Genomic DNA, 15,232 nt, shown 5'->3' with positions numbered 1-15,232 from the left:
CCACAGAGATACACTAAAAACAGAGAAGAAGACTTGGAGCATGCGCATAAACCTTGCAAGTTGTATACAAACTTTAGTAAAGCTTAGAAATAAAGCTGTACTTTAGTAAAGTTAATAGGCTCAGTAGCTTCTGCGGCACGAACACAAGCATGTAGTCCGCTATTGTTGTTGTTGTTGTTGCTGTTACGTGACGTAGCAGTGTCTGACTAGCGTCGGGATGTGGGGGGATGACATTATTGTTTCACAAAATATACGGATTGGCTGTACACATGAAAATGCAAGGGTGTCGTTTTTAGATTTATCCACTCTGGGACCCAGTTTCAAGAACTAGCGGTTTCAAGCTCCCAAATACGATATATAATTTTTACGTATGGACGTGTGGACGGGCTCTTAGATTGACTGATCAGTTATTTTTCTACAGAACATTTGTTTTTAAAATGTGGTTTTAGAGCAAAATATCATCTATATTCCTTCAAATTTCAGATGGTCACTTACTGTGAAAATTTAGGCTAAACTGGTTAGCTTCACCGATTTGGAATAAATCATGGTTTAGCGTGAGTTTTGGCTTGTGCCTGTTCAAGAGTTGTTGGAAGTGTCAGAGGAAATGATTTCATATTGTGGCACTGTCTTTTCGAGTGGCAGCTGAAGAGGCTTAGGCAAAGACAAACAGGTTGCGTTGTCTGTTAGGACTCATCTAGCTTCTCTTGACTTTTACCCTTTAGCTGTGACCGTCTGTCTAGGCCGGGATGTTTCTCTAAATTACAGAGTGTTTAGAGATGACAACAGAATGGAAGATTCTTTTCGACACATTGCACATATAAGGGCATAAGAACACAATGCATTTTATTTTTCAGATGGATCAGTTGAATAATTTGTCACTGATTATTGGCCACTGAAATGTTAAGGTACGTGTAGATGAATATTGTAACATTTACATTTGTGTGCAGTCCTCAACTGAAGTAATTTGAATAGGACAGGCCTTGTTCTGTTATTTGGTCTGGTTGGTTAAAAGGCCACAAGCACGCAGCTGTTCCTGGTATGGGAATCTTTTTATGACAGTGCATTTACTGGGAAAGGGGATATGGACAGACGTGATGGAGTAACTGACGTTTTTTTTTCATCCCACACCTCACGCATGGGACTCAAAATTCCCTGAAAATCACCCTTCTTCCTGATTTTATGTTAATACAGTTGGATTTGTATGATGATTCACGAATAGGGGAAACAAAACCATATTTGCTCATATCCTGTGTAAAATATTCATATTCTGAAGCATTATAATGAGTGTGCACTGGAGTTGTTCCATAAGAGAATTAATGAAGGTGTCAGGTATCATTGTCCATAAACAATTTTATTAAGAGTAAGGTTTATGTATATGTAAAATAAGCAATTCATTAAAGGGTTAGTTCACCCAAAAATGAAAATTCTGTCATTTATTTCTTACCCTCATGCCGTTCCACACCCGTAAGACCTTCGTTAATCTTCAGAACACAAATTAACACTGCTTCATTAAGCATCGGAGCATAAATGAATCAGTGTGTCGAATCATGATTCAGATCGCGTGTCAAACTGCCAACGGCTGAAATCACGAGACTTTGGCGCTCCGAACAGCAGATTCGACACACTGATTCATCTGTGCTCCGATGCTCCCTGAAGCAGTGTTTTGAAATCGGCCATCACTAAATAAGTCGTTATTTAGTTTTTTTTGGCGCTCCAAAAATATTCTCGTCGCTTTATAATATTAATATTGAACCACTGTACTCACATGAACCGATTTAAATATGTTTTTAGTAACTTTATGGATCTTGAGAGAGGAAGTGTCCATTGCTCCCTATGGAGGCCTCACAGAGCTATCGGATTTCAACTAAAATATCTTAATTTGTGTTCTGAAGATTAACAAAGTTCTTACGGGTGTGGAACGGCATGAGGGTGAGTAATAAATGACAGAATTTTCATTTTTGGGTGAACTAACCCTTTAAAATTCCTGCCAACCTTTTTACTGGCCCCATTACAAAAGAATGATCAATTTTTATTTTTAGCAATGCATTTTTAAAATGTATATTTTTCTTTACTTTTTTTAGTGTTTTTTACATTTTTCTTAGATGTGCTGCATCTAATGATCATGCTGCAAAAACTATGGCATACAATGTGAAAAAGGTACTGATTGGTTTGTACTTTTGCTTTCAAGACTATCACAATTCATGTTTGCAATTTCGACAAAACCTAAACTATTTTAGCCAGCTAGTTAACATTAGTCGATGCTATGTGCACTAGGCTGTAACTTCCATAGCCGTTGTTGAGCACACTGTCCCCAGTATTTAGATTAAATTGTTATTAAAATGTTATTACAATCGATCCCAAGCCTGAATATGCGAATTTTGTTCTACAAAGAGAGCAAAAGATAGTTAACAATCAAACAGGACCAGACTGATGACCAGTCAGTGGTTTTTGTTGTTTTAGCAAATGTCTTCTTGATTTTGGCTTGGGTGTGTTGCGTTTAAGATGTTTGTATGTTTTTTCTTAGTAATGGCAGATTTCCAGCTTGATATAGCATAGGGAGGGTTTAATTCCCCCATTCTCTTATCCAAAGCATTTATCCATATAAGTTACTCGTTGTGAGAAACCACAGTGTCCAGACCTCCCTCTCAACCCATAACATTCTCCGTGCCAGAGCGTGATTTGTGCCCAAAATGTTTTTTGTCCCTCCCATTGGAAACTCATTGACATTGCAGTTTTACAAACCCATGACCTTTGCATTCCCACACCCCCAGAAAACCCTTCTGAGATTTTGAGGTCAGGAAAAGCCAAATCTTCAGATTTGTTCTTGGGTAAACCATTATTGTTCTCTCGAAAAAGACCGTAGACTTAAAAACAATAGGTTATTGCTACTTATGTGTAAAAAGTTTTCCATACTAAATGTAGAGCTACTGTTCAGGACTTTTTGGAATGAGCTCCGGCGTGGAGTGTCGCCTGCAGCAGCTTTGGACCCGAAAAGTTGAATTTCCTACAGCTGTGACAGCAGAGACATTGCAAGGGGGTGTCAGAACAAAAGGTGTGTAGGCAGCTGCCACGACATTTAACGCACATATGTACAGGCAGGAGAACAGAGGATCTGACATACTGACAAGCGTCCCAATCCTGACACCCATCCACCCTCTCAATTACATCCAAAGACACTGATGGATTGAAGGCAGTTGCTAAAGGCATATTAGGGCAAAGGGTGAGGGTGAGGGTGGGGGGGGGTCTGAGAGGAGGGTTGGGGGTCTGAGCGCTCTGCATTAGAAGCTCATTGCTGAACTGGTCTCCACTGTCAGCCAGGCATAGGTCACGGGACGAGCTATGCTGTAGTCCACTTGGATTTTATTTGTTGCTTGATCGGGTCAATGCAAAGGAACTTTGGGCACACGAGACTGTGAGGATCGAATCTTAGGCTTTTTGCTCATCTCTACTTATAAGGGGTAAGAAGGAGCTTAATATGATACCAGTAACGCTACTTTAATCCTGTGTGAGCTGAAGATTAATTTAATATAGTTTCATACTTGAACGCTTTAGTTTTGTGTCGCATTCATTTATTTTTGCGGAAACTAGAGCAGTAATGTCCTGAAATAATTTACTAGTTTGTTTTTCAGATTTGTATATTCCGTAAACGTCACTAAGAGATCAGGTTAACTTAAGCAATGTGTTGCCTTCAGGGTATTTCCGAGCGTTGAAGAGTGGTGTGGTGTGACAGGACCATGTGCTGTACTGCATGACAGCTTCACTCTACACGCAGAGCAGTTCACATCTCTGTCTGCCTCTCTCAATCTCTTTCTCGTGCTTTTTGTGCACTCTTTCCTTTCAGTACCTTTGAATAGGAATTCACTTGCATTTTGTTATACTGTCTAATGATTTCAACAGCAGTTTCAGTCTTAGGTCGGTATAAAAACACATACACTACTGTTCAAAAGTTTGGGGTCAGTACCTTTTTTTTTTTTTTTTTTTTAATGTTCAGGAAGGAACCGAGACATTAAATTGATCAAAAGTGACGGTAAAGACATTTATAATCTTACAAATAGATTATTTTTATAATGAGATTTGAAATTTAAGTACAGCTGGACCAATGATTGCTTCGATCATTTTTTTTCCCCCCTTTTATTCACATTTAACTGGTTATTGTTTCTTTTAAATAAGTTTCTTTCCCGGTTGGGTTCTTTAGGAGATCTACCAAATTATGTGATTTACACATTATTAATGTCTTGGATAATCTTTATCTTTGGATAATAATTGAACTTTTCAAATAAAAGCCATTCATTTTAAGATTAGACTTGCGTAGACATAGCCAAAGACAAAGATGATCTCGTATTTCAATATTAACAGGAAAGAATGTACATATGTTTATAGTTGTGGGTGTTGTGGCGTATCAGATTATTGTGTCTAGTTTTCTGGCGTAACTTCTCTTTCATCGTTGAGCTTTCTTACAGAAATATGAATGACATCTTTTCCTTGTCTAGCTTGTCTTCTGATTGTGATTTTGATATAATACTGAACCAACAAGCTTATCTTTTGTTTGAAACAAAAAATATTTTGTTTTGTTGTGTAACCAACCGCTTACATGACGTGGTCATGACAAACCACTGGCAACACACCCTGCTTTCCAATTGTCACATTGATGTCACCAACGTTATGCTGCAAGGGAAGGTGTGTGCGCGTCTCCAAGACCTTTAGCGGCGGATGGGGGTCGTGGTGGGTGAGAAGGGTAAGGATTTACCTGACCCGAGAATAGCAAGTTAGCCTACTTGTCAGTATTTGCAGACTCATGCAGGGGCCTGAGAGTTTAGTGAGATGCACTCTGGTCTGTTCGGCTGTGTGGCAGTACTGTAAACTGACAAGTTTGACCACATTGTCCACACTGATGATGGAAACGATAAGCTGGTGTAAACAACAGGCTATAGTACTGAAGACGACACACCAGACAAATGTGCTACTTCTGTCCAAAAGTATTTTGTTTGTCAAATGAGTTGGAAATAAAAGACTGACACCAAAAAAAACAAAAACAACAACAACAACAAAAAAAAAAAATTAGGGTTGAAAGTGGTAATCTAGCATTGTAGTTTGCTTTCAGAGTTGACAGGACGACAGCCGCGGTGTGATTCACAAGACCACGGATCCATTACCCCCCTCCCCATGAAATGCTGTCCTTGCAGTGCCGTACCTACCGCCCTCCCCCACCTTAGGGATTGGGTTACGCTTGTGGTTTGGCAGACATTACGCCACCCATCTCCTCGCTCCTGGAGAAGGTCCAGTAAAGGTTCTTAGCATCGAACGCCGCCGTATCATCAGTATACGTTGTGTACTGGACAAACGGCTGTGTTGAAAAACAGAAATCATGCGCTGCGGTCAGCAGCCGAGTAGCCATATTGGACAGGGTGAGTTCCTGCCGTGCAGGGAGGTTGAGTCAACAGGCTGGAAATATCCTGCAGTTGGTGCTGGCAGTACAACCCCAAGGTTGGAGTAAATCGCTGGAGGGTCTCACAGGGCTCCATTTTTGCCCCAGTTTAGCCACAGCTAATGTTTTGAACAGCGCTCTGCTCAAAAAAAGCCTCTTAGGTTGAGGGTGTCTCCTCAAAACACTCTTCCTCCAAGATAAGCTTGCTTTGATTTCCTTCTACTCTAGTACAGTTTTGGGAATTGAGCTTAAAATCAACATGAAACAGCGTTTTGCTTTCATAATAAGAGATGCATCGATATTAACATTCTGGCTGATACTGATACATTGGTTTGATTATTTTCTTTTTATGGCAGATAAATGGCTGATATTAAGATTCTGCCATTTTATCTAAATTAGTTTAAAAAAAAAATGTAATGCTATAAGTTAATTTGCAAAATGGATATTCATTTTGAGATTTGCTAAAGATGATTACATTTAACAGTGTTATCAAATTATTAGTGTTTTTAAATATTAATTTGATAATTAATTGGATTGAAAACAAATTTTTAGTTTTAAATGTTTTGAGTAAATGTTGTGTAAAATAAATTTAGTGTTGTGTGTATATATATATATATATATATATATATATATATAATTGGTTGTTGAACATTCTAGTGTCACAACATGTCAGTCTTCTGTAGAGGCGTGTATCAGCATGCTTAGCTTTGTTGCTCAGTAAGAAATTACTTTTATTGGCCCTGGGATTACTGAGATATTGCTGCCGGTGACAGAGCTTTGGTCATGGGGCATTTTGTATAGCGCCAATGTACGGAAACTGTAAATGGCCGAATTAAACAACTCTCTGTCCCAGTCGGTGACCTCCCGCTCTGAGCTGGGAAGGTGATGGATTTCTCAGCACAGCTTTGGACCTTGTCCAAGCCCAGTTCTGGCACGGTCTCTTATCTCCAAGCCCCAGGCCACTCTGCCTCTAGTTACAGGCAGGGATAACAAAACTGGACTCTCTCACACACACCCCATGGAGGAGATATGCTTACACACGCATACGCGCTCGCGCAGAATACCATATGCCCACACATGGACGAAGGCAGTGTGCGCTTATCCCAGCGGACCTCTGGTACTTCAGAGTCCTTGCAAGAATCACTGCTGTCCAAACGTGTGGGTCTGAGTTGCTCCTATATGGAGAGTATATCTATATAGTGAAAGGTCACAAACTTGTGACTTTTTTTTTCTCTCTTAGGTTCTTCTTCACTAGCAGCTAAGAACCTTTGGATGTGTTTACACCAAGGTGTTTTTTCGCTTGTTTGCAGGCCTCTGTAAATGTTGTTTTGCTTGTGTTGCACGCTGAAGCTTGGTTCCGCAGGATTTCCTCAGTGGTATGAGCAAAGCCGCAACTCAAAATTATAACACCTTCCCTCGTATGTGTGTGTGACAGCTGCATCTTACAACAGCTCACCTCTGTGTGCTGAAAGCAGTGAGAAATTACTTTTGCTGACATGTGTGTGTGTGTGTGTGTGTTTGTGCACTCATGTGCCTAAATGTATGTATTTTTATTGTACATCAGTTTTCATTATAGTATAATTGAATTTTCATGAGTGTGACTAATTCTCAAGATAAGAGAGTTTTTGTCTCTGTTGCGGGGGGTTTCCCCTAGTATTGAGAACAGAAAGAAACTGATGTTTTATCTGTAATCTACTTTGTTTTTTCTTTGTTTATTTAGTGGTTGTTAATTTTTCATATTTAGGGTAGAGATCTGAACAAACCCTAAAAACTAAGTATTAAACTTTGCCTTGTAACCTGTCCCACACCATTTGTGCTACAAAATGATACTTCAAATTGTGCAACTTGTTGAGGTGTGCTATTATTTTTCACATTAATCAGACTTGCAATTTTCACCAACCAGGCAATAAACTGCAATTAAAAAATAAAAGTTCATAAACTTTCTGAAAGACTAATCCTTGCCGTATCTGGACTTTTTAGACTTGTAGCACATCCTAGCAACCGCATAGCAAGGTGCTAAAACCACGCAGGACACCTTAACACTCTGGCGTTGTGGTGGCACAGGCAAACACCACTCGTTCCCCTGAGAAAATGAAATGTAAGAATGTAATTTATTCGGTCGTACAATCACGTATTTTTTGTCTTCACAAAATTTAATGCAGGTTTTATTTAAAATTTTTACCATGCTGTGTATAGGTTAAGATATTCTAGAAATGTATTATTCATGTATTTTATCTTATTTATTTATTTTAATAATTCCTTGATTGTTTTATATTATATGTGTTAAAAAAAGATTCATTATATTAAATATTTAATTAATATCTTAAGTAGGGCTGGGCGATATATCGCATGCGATTGTCACGCGCATTTCGTCAGTAAAGCCGGTTCCCTGATTACCGCTAAATCGCCATCACCTGCTTTCAAATGGAGCTGCATTTAATAGACAGAGCCGTAGTTCACTGACAAGCTACGCAATATCGCGTTCATTATCGAAGGCGATTCATCTGCGATAATGAACGTGATATTGCGTAGCTTGTCAGTGATCTACGGTTCTGTCTATTAAATGACGCTCCATTTGAAAGCAGTTGATGGCGATTTCGCGGTAATCAGGGAACCGGCTTTACTGACGAAATGCGTGTGACAATCGCATGCGATATATCGCCCAGCCCTAATCTTAAGTTAACTGTGACAGCCCTAAAAATACATTAAAATACAAACTAGGGAAATTTTCCCCCTAGTTTTTTTGTGGACACCCTAGCACCCTCTTATAGGCCCCTGGACCCTAGTTTGAAAACCCCTGGATAAGAATAAAATGATCAGTTTACAGCATTATCAAACAGTACTTTATGAGTTCTCAGCGGATAGAGAGTCTGACTGTGAGGAACCGCAGTCTGAGGACACTTTCCAGGTCCCTCGTGAAGCGACTGAGATCAGAGCTGGGAATTAGCCCCTCTCAGCGCTCACAGGGTGAAAGGTCAAACTCTGACTCTCATTGCAGATAAAGAAGTCTTTTCATGTATTGGCCCCGCAGACCAAAACACACACAGACTCCGAATTGCTTTGAACTCAAGCCTGTGCTGCTGACGGCCCCTCTGAGGAAACCTTTCCTGTCGACACATCCTCTCCAATCGGAGGCAAAAATCTCACGTAAACACACATGCGCGCACACACACACTCCACTCAGTGTTTTACTGTGAAAGTGATGAAGCTTGTGACAGGGACTGTTTTGTCACGCCTAGCAGCTTAGACCGTGTATAAGAGTACGCAAGCTAGTGCGTTCTGACCTTTTCTGTTAGAACAAATAAAAGTGAATATGTAGTCTTAGATGTCTTTCTCAATTGTTTATTATGAAATGATAACAGTGAAGTTCAGAGAGTGCCTGGCTTTTGTTTCTTTAGTTTCCGCCCTTTTGTTATTTTGTTGAACGACATACCAAAAGTCATTCAAGGGTTATTTCACTCAAAAATTAAATTTCTTTCATTAAGTACTGTCATTAATTACAAAATACAACCTTTGTTCATCTTCGGAACACAAATTAAGATATTTCACTGTCTATACAATGTAAACAGCATAGGAGAATGACATGGAATGGATGAATTTATTGAATAAAGTCATTATTTTTGTTCACACAAAAAGTATTCTTGTCGCTTCAGAACATTAAGGTTGAACCACTGTAGTCACGTGGACTATTTTAATGATGTCTTTGCTACCTTTCTGGGCCTTGAAAAGTGCAATGACGTTGGTGCCTATGTGTGGTTTAGATACCTCTCGGATTTCATCAAAAATATCTTAATTTTGTGTTCCGAAAATGAACGAAGGATTTACAGGTTTGGAACGACATGAGGGTGAGTAATGTAGCATAGTACGGCAGCTGCATGGAGTTCCATTACTTTGCATGTGCAGAATTTTCAGGCCTGATTTGAACTTCGGTTTCGTTTACATTTTTAAACTTTTGTGGCTAGATTGAATGCAACCGTCAGACTGGATGTTACAGTAATTGTTTTATGATTATTACACATTTTTGTAGACTGATTTGCCCTAGAAAACCTACTGTATGTTGTTCTTTCAATTCAGCATAGCCGGTCATTTATTTTGGATATGGATATTCATTCATTTTTACATGGTGAATTAGTGAAGGGTAATGGCTGCTTCACGACCATTTTGAAAGTTCAGTGTGACTACAACTAGGTATCGAAATGCATCAGTCAGTGCATTTTACTGTGGTTTTAACAATGAAGTGTACGATTCATGTACACGTCTCCCTGTTAATAAACATTCCTTCTGCTTTTTCTGTGCAGCAATCCACCTTGCCATTGTTCCGATGCCATAAAGCCATTATGTGGCAAAAAATTTCAGTGATTTTTGCTGTTGTTTTTTCAGTTTTCTTGAGCTTGTGAACTTTTAATTCTGATATTAATTTCCTGTCTGTTGCTCAGACAGAATAAATAGCCCACGAGATATGGTACTTTTTCGTTCTCACGGTTCCTTTGGCCATTCAGAATTGTTATGATGTAATTTTGACATGTCAAATAGCTCAAACAAATGCCGACCCTTTGAAAGTGTTTACTTTACCAGAAGGAATTTGTTTGGCAGGAACAAGGTGGAAGAGCTTTTCCAGTCGCTCTTTTTGCAGTCTTTAAAGTGCTTCTGCTGGACTGTAACTTTGGACTACACTTAATAAATGTGTGCTTTCTTCAAGAGGCCTATATTTGACGTTTAGTCTGGACTGAAGGGTAAAATTTGGGCTTTTTGCTGCTTTTTATTGCAAGGAAAGTGGCAAGGAAATGACAACTCATAATTCAAGTTCAAACTCAGATTGTGCACATAAGATTGTCTCTGAGCATTGCACTCTGACCTAAAAAGCGGAAATTAGGAAGTTTGCAGGCCTCCCTGATCAGGGAGTCTGCTTGTGTCAGCAGTCATGTGTTGATGTGTGAGCATGAGTGTGTACAGTCTCGATGTATATATAGAATTCTGTTTTAAGCCCTGGGTTGTTTTTAATCGAAGGCAGAGATAATAATAGCATGTTTTAAAATTATCTTGGCCCATATGACAATTCTTAGGCTGCAGTAAATTTATTCATGCAGCCATTCATTCATACTCACACACACACACACACACACACACACACACACAAAGTTTTGCCATGCTGATCCAAGGCATCTGTTCTCACTGTTTGTTTCAACATGTTTTTTTTTTAATTATTATTATTATAAAGGGAAAAATGCACTTAACCTTCAAATGCAGCTAAATACCCATGTTGACTAAACGGCTAAAAGGGTGACTTAGTCGCGAGAGAACACTGAGAGAGCTGCTGGATGAAACACTCAAGCACAGAGACACTTCAGCAGGTGTTTCTCTGCAGGTGAAGATGCTTTAACTCTGTAAGCGACATCAGCGTCAGCGGTTTGTGAACGAGAACACACAATCAGGCTCTGTCAGGCTGCAGAAAGGGGCTTTGCCCAGCCGTATACTGTATGTGAATGTCATGCTATGTGTGGTTTAGGGGAAACCCAGCTAGGGTGAAGTTGAGGTTTGCCTATCCTGTCCAGGCAGATCTTTTATAAGGGTTCCCATCATGACAGTTGAAACCTAACAAAATCTGAAAATGTCTTGAAAAATAAATGAAAATTTCAATGTTTTTTCCATTATTTAATTAGTTCTGAGGTTCAGCTAGAAATTAATCTTTGTGAGTCCAATTTCTATAAACGGTGTGGGAATCCTAAAGTTTGGAGGTTTATTCACCCTTCATTTGCTAAAATATGGGGTGACAGACTGACAGAATAATCACATACCACAGAAATATATTACAGCCTCACCGGTTTTGTGTTAGAAATTGATTAAGAATAATAATCTTTACTTAAAATTGTTTTCATCATAAAATTACAGAAGCAGGTAGAAGAATGTGAGATTGTAATTCTGCTGCACTTTAATGGGCTGGTAATTTAGCACATATCATTATATAAAACGTTGTAAATATTGTTATACATTACCGTTTAAAATTTTGGGGCAAGTAAGATTGAAATATATCAGTAATTTTATTCAGCAAGGATACATTAAAATGAGCAAAAGTTACAGTAAAGACACAAAATATTTCTAGTTTGTTCGAGCTTTCTATTCATTGAAGAATCCTGAAAAAAAAATATGCATCACGGATCACACAAAAATATTAAGTAGCACAAATGAATACCTTGAAAATATTTATGTATGCTATTTCGTTGCAATTTCCCCATAATAAAGATTGACTACCTTAATACTTTGCTGTCATAAGAGTTTTGTTTCTAAGTTCTGTCTTTCTTTTTTTTCACAGAATTCATCACAAGGCCATCATCATCTTCATCACCAGATTTTTCCAGGGGGGTTTGGATATCAGAACAGACACCTGTCGGATGACATGCACCCTGAGCAGACCATGATCTGAAGGCCCTACCAGGAGGCCACACACTTTCTTTCTTCCTTCCCTCCTTCCTTTTTTTTTATCAGTGGAGGAAGACGGGTGAGCCCAGCTGCCTCAGACAGGTGGCATTCGGAGAGAGAGAGAGAGACTCTCTCACACACACATCTTCATACACAGAGGCGACTAGTCGCTGTTTGTGCTCCTGTAACTGCCTCAAGAAATTTTAACCTCTGACCTCACCACACCCCCAACCTTGCCCCCACCCCTGTTCGGCCAATCACAGCAGCCATGGGGAGGAAAAAGATCCAGATTCAGCGAATTACAGACGAGCGTAACAGACAGGTGAGTGCAGAGCCTGAGTGTTTGCAATGACAATGTTTTTAGTTCAACATAGCAGAATTCCATTCAGTTTTGAATACGTAACTGAAAAGAGTTAATTTCAGGAGCTTTCTCTAAATAAAAAGAACTGAATATACACAAGGAGAGCTTGGGAGAGATTATTGGCATTTGAACTGAAATCATTCTTACTGTTTATGACTCTTGTGAGTTGCCTTAAGTTGCATCTGTAGTTTAGACATCTTGTGCAAGGCAATCAATGTGAGGCAAAATCAAATCTAACTCCTCCAATGCTTCAAAGTAATTTTCATTGATTTGTAGCTGAGTTGTGGATTTTTTTGATGTTAAAGTACTTTCTCCTATCCCATTTTAATGGGCATAGACAAGTACAGCTTAACTACTCATAGGTTGTATTCCCTTTAGGATGTAAACACTGCTGCTTTCAAAACATTGTTGCGGTTGTTCAGTTTTTAATTGAGTTTTAATGTAAGTTTAAAGGATTAGTTCACTTTAAAATGAAAATTACTCCAAGATTTACTCACCCTCAAGCCATCCTAGGTGTATATGACTTTCTGATGAAGACAATCAGAGTTATTTGGCAAGCTTTATAATGTCAGAGAACGGGGCCAACAAGTTTGAAGCTCAAGAAAGTGCACCATCCATCATAAACGTACTCCACACAGCTCCGGGGGGTAAATAAATGCCTTCTGAGGCATCGCGTCAGTTATGCTTTTTTCGTAAATATAAATATTTATGGATATTTTTCTTACACAAATGCATCACTTTGCTTCAGAAGACTTTTATTAACCCCCCGGAGCCATGTGGAGTATGTTTATGATGGATAGATGCACTTTCTTGAGCTTCACACTCATTCACTGCCATTATAAAGCTTGGACGCATCAGGATATTTATTAATATAACTCCGACTGTGTTCATCAGAAAGGAGAAAGTCATATACACCTAGGATGGCTTGAGGGTGAGTAAATCTTGGGGTAATTTTCATTTTTTTTTTTAAAGTAAACTAATCCTTTAATTCAGAAATATGAAATATATCTATGCCATATTGGCTATATTGGCAGATTTGTTTTTTTTGTTTTTTGTTTTTTTTAATTAAACGGTATCGGACCATTTTGGATATTTAGCAAACCAAATATTTATTTTTCATATGGTACATGATAATGTTGGGATACCTAAATTCACTTGTAGCATTTAAAACTGATTTTAATGCATAATTTTAAGTTATTTAAACAAAATAGAATTTAAATATTGGCCAATATTGTGCATCAATGTGATTACATTTTGTTATATTTGTTTTAGTATCAGTATTTTAAGTTAATGCGTTACCTTATATAATGTTAATATGTTTAGTGGCATTAAATTTCTCAAGTCTTTGTTATTGCTATCTTGTGGCATTTTAATGTTTATTGAAATCGTCATTCAATTTACGATAAACTTAAATTTTCATATGTAACCTTGGACCACAAAACCAGTCATAAGTCACACGGGTATATTTGTAGCAATAGCCAACAATACATTGTATGCGTCAAAATTATTGATTTTTCTTTTATGCCAAAAATCATTAGGATATTAAGTAAAGATCATGTTCCATGAAGATATGTTATAAATTTCCTACTGTAAATATATCACAAATTTATTTTTGTGAGTGAATATGCATTGCTAAGGACTTTGTTTGGACAACTTTAAAGGTGATTTTATCAATTTTTTTTTTTTTTTTTTTTTTTACACCCTCAGATTCCAGATTTCCAAAAAGGACAAATATTGTCCTATCCTAACAAACAATACATCAATGGAAAGCTTATTTATTCAGCTTTCAGATGGTGTATAAATCTCAATTTCAAAAAACTGACCCTTATGACTGGTTTTGTGGTGCAATGTTTGACCTTTGGTCATCTTTGCTCCCTGTGGTAAAATAGATAAATCTGGCCTAAAAAAACAGTTAATCCTGAATCCCGAACTTCAGAACAGTATCATTTTGGATGCTTTTAAAGTAATTTACCGTGTTTAGATTAGTTCTAAACTCACCAGTGTGTAGTCATCGGTTTTAGAAGGATTAGAAAGATGGTTGTGAATGTGTTGGAAATGTTTTTTTGGTCACAGTTGTGCTGATAGGTGTAGTCACTCTGACCGGACCAGGTGTGCATACTCAACCTTAGCCTGCTCCGCTGTGTCAGCGCTCTCTGTCTCCCTCAGGTGTGCCTGACTAATCATATTTTTAACAAAGTTACAAAAAAAGTCTTGTAGTTTGTCTGACCCAGATTAGGCCTCATTTTGTACTAAATATCACATTTAATTGAGATTTTTTTCAGAAAATTATCTGGCTTTGCACAGCTCGTCCTTTGCACATCTCGGGCAATTAAAGAATTAAAGAGCGTGAGAAGATAATGTGAACTACATTCTTTGCTGCTGTAAAATGTGCCTTTTTAATTACCAAATTCTTGCATCGAGCCAAGTTTGTAGGAGAGGTGTAGAAGAACAGAGGGTATCCAGAACTGACAGACGGCAGCAGGTGAGAGAGCGAGATCGAGTCCGTGTTTGCGGTAAAGGTCAGTAGGTAAGCATTCGGCCCTGAGGTTAATTGGATGGAGAGAGGAGCGGAAAGAAGTCAGGTCGCTGCGTTTCAACATTCTTCACAATAATAAAGTTGTGTTCTCCTGTTGCCATTGGTTACCTGCGAATTCTATTTTTGAAGGCAATTATGTTGCTGGTGTTTATCCTGGTGCTGGTGTGGAAAGAGGGAACATCAGCTCCCTGATTGTTGAGGTGGAGGAGATTCTTTCAGCTAATGGAAAAGGGCTTTTATTTACAGAGATGCAATCACTGTCTGCTAACACTGTCAAGCTCTTAAGGTTAAGGAGTCTCGGATTTGAACAGAAAAACTTTTGGTAGCAGGGAGCAAAAAATGGTTGAAAGCTTACCGGTCAGTTCTGAGAGAGAAGAAGTCAACCTCAATGCACTACAAATATTCCTATAGGAGTAGTTCACCAAACATTTTAAAAATACTGTCATTATTTATTCATCCTCTTGTGGTTCTAAACCTGTATCACTTTCTTTCT

At 38.4% G+C, this 15,232-nt stretch overlaps 1 protein-coding gene across 14 annotated transcripts in view; it reads left to right on the top strand.

The window, feature by feature from the left end:
* The window catches only part of mef2d (myocyte enhancer factor 2d), a 66,551-nt gene that overhangs the window by 13,550 nt on the left and 37,769 nt on the right, over positions 1-15,232 (top strand). For 13 of the 14 annotated variants that reach the window (XM_048153078.1, XM_048153075.1, XM_048153088.1 and 10 more), the window contains exon 2: positions 11,736-12,164. In XM_048153078.1, coding sequence (XP_048009035.1) covers positions 12,111-12,164 — 54 coding nt within the window. In that variant the 5' untranslated portion in view covers positions 11,736-12,110. Of the gene's footprint in view, positions 1-3,284; positions 3,459-11,735; positions 12,165-15,232 lie in introns of those variants that run through there. The other variant, XM_048153076.1, reaches the window with a different exon arrangement.

This window comes from Megalobrama amblycephala, linkage group LG13 (genome assembly GCF_018812025.1).
Source record: "Megalobrama amblycephala isolate DHTTF-2021 linkage group LG13, ASM1881202v1, whole genome shotgun sequence".
In the NCBI taxonomy this organism is placed as follows: domain Eukaryota; kingdom Metazoa; phylum Chordata; class Actinopteri; order Cypriniformes; family Xenocyprididae; genus Megalobrama; species Megalobrama amblycephala.
This window is presented reverse-complemented; position numbering and strand designations above follow the sequence as displayed.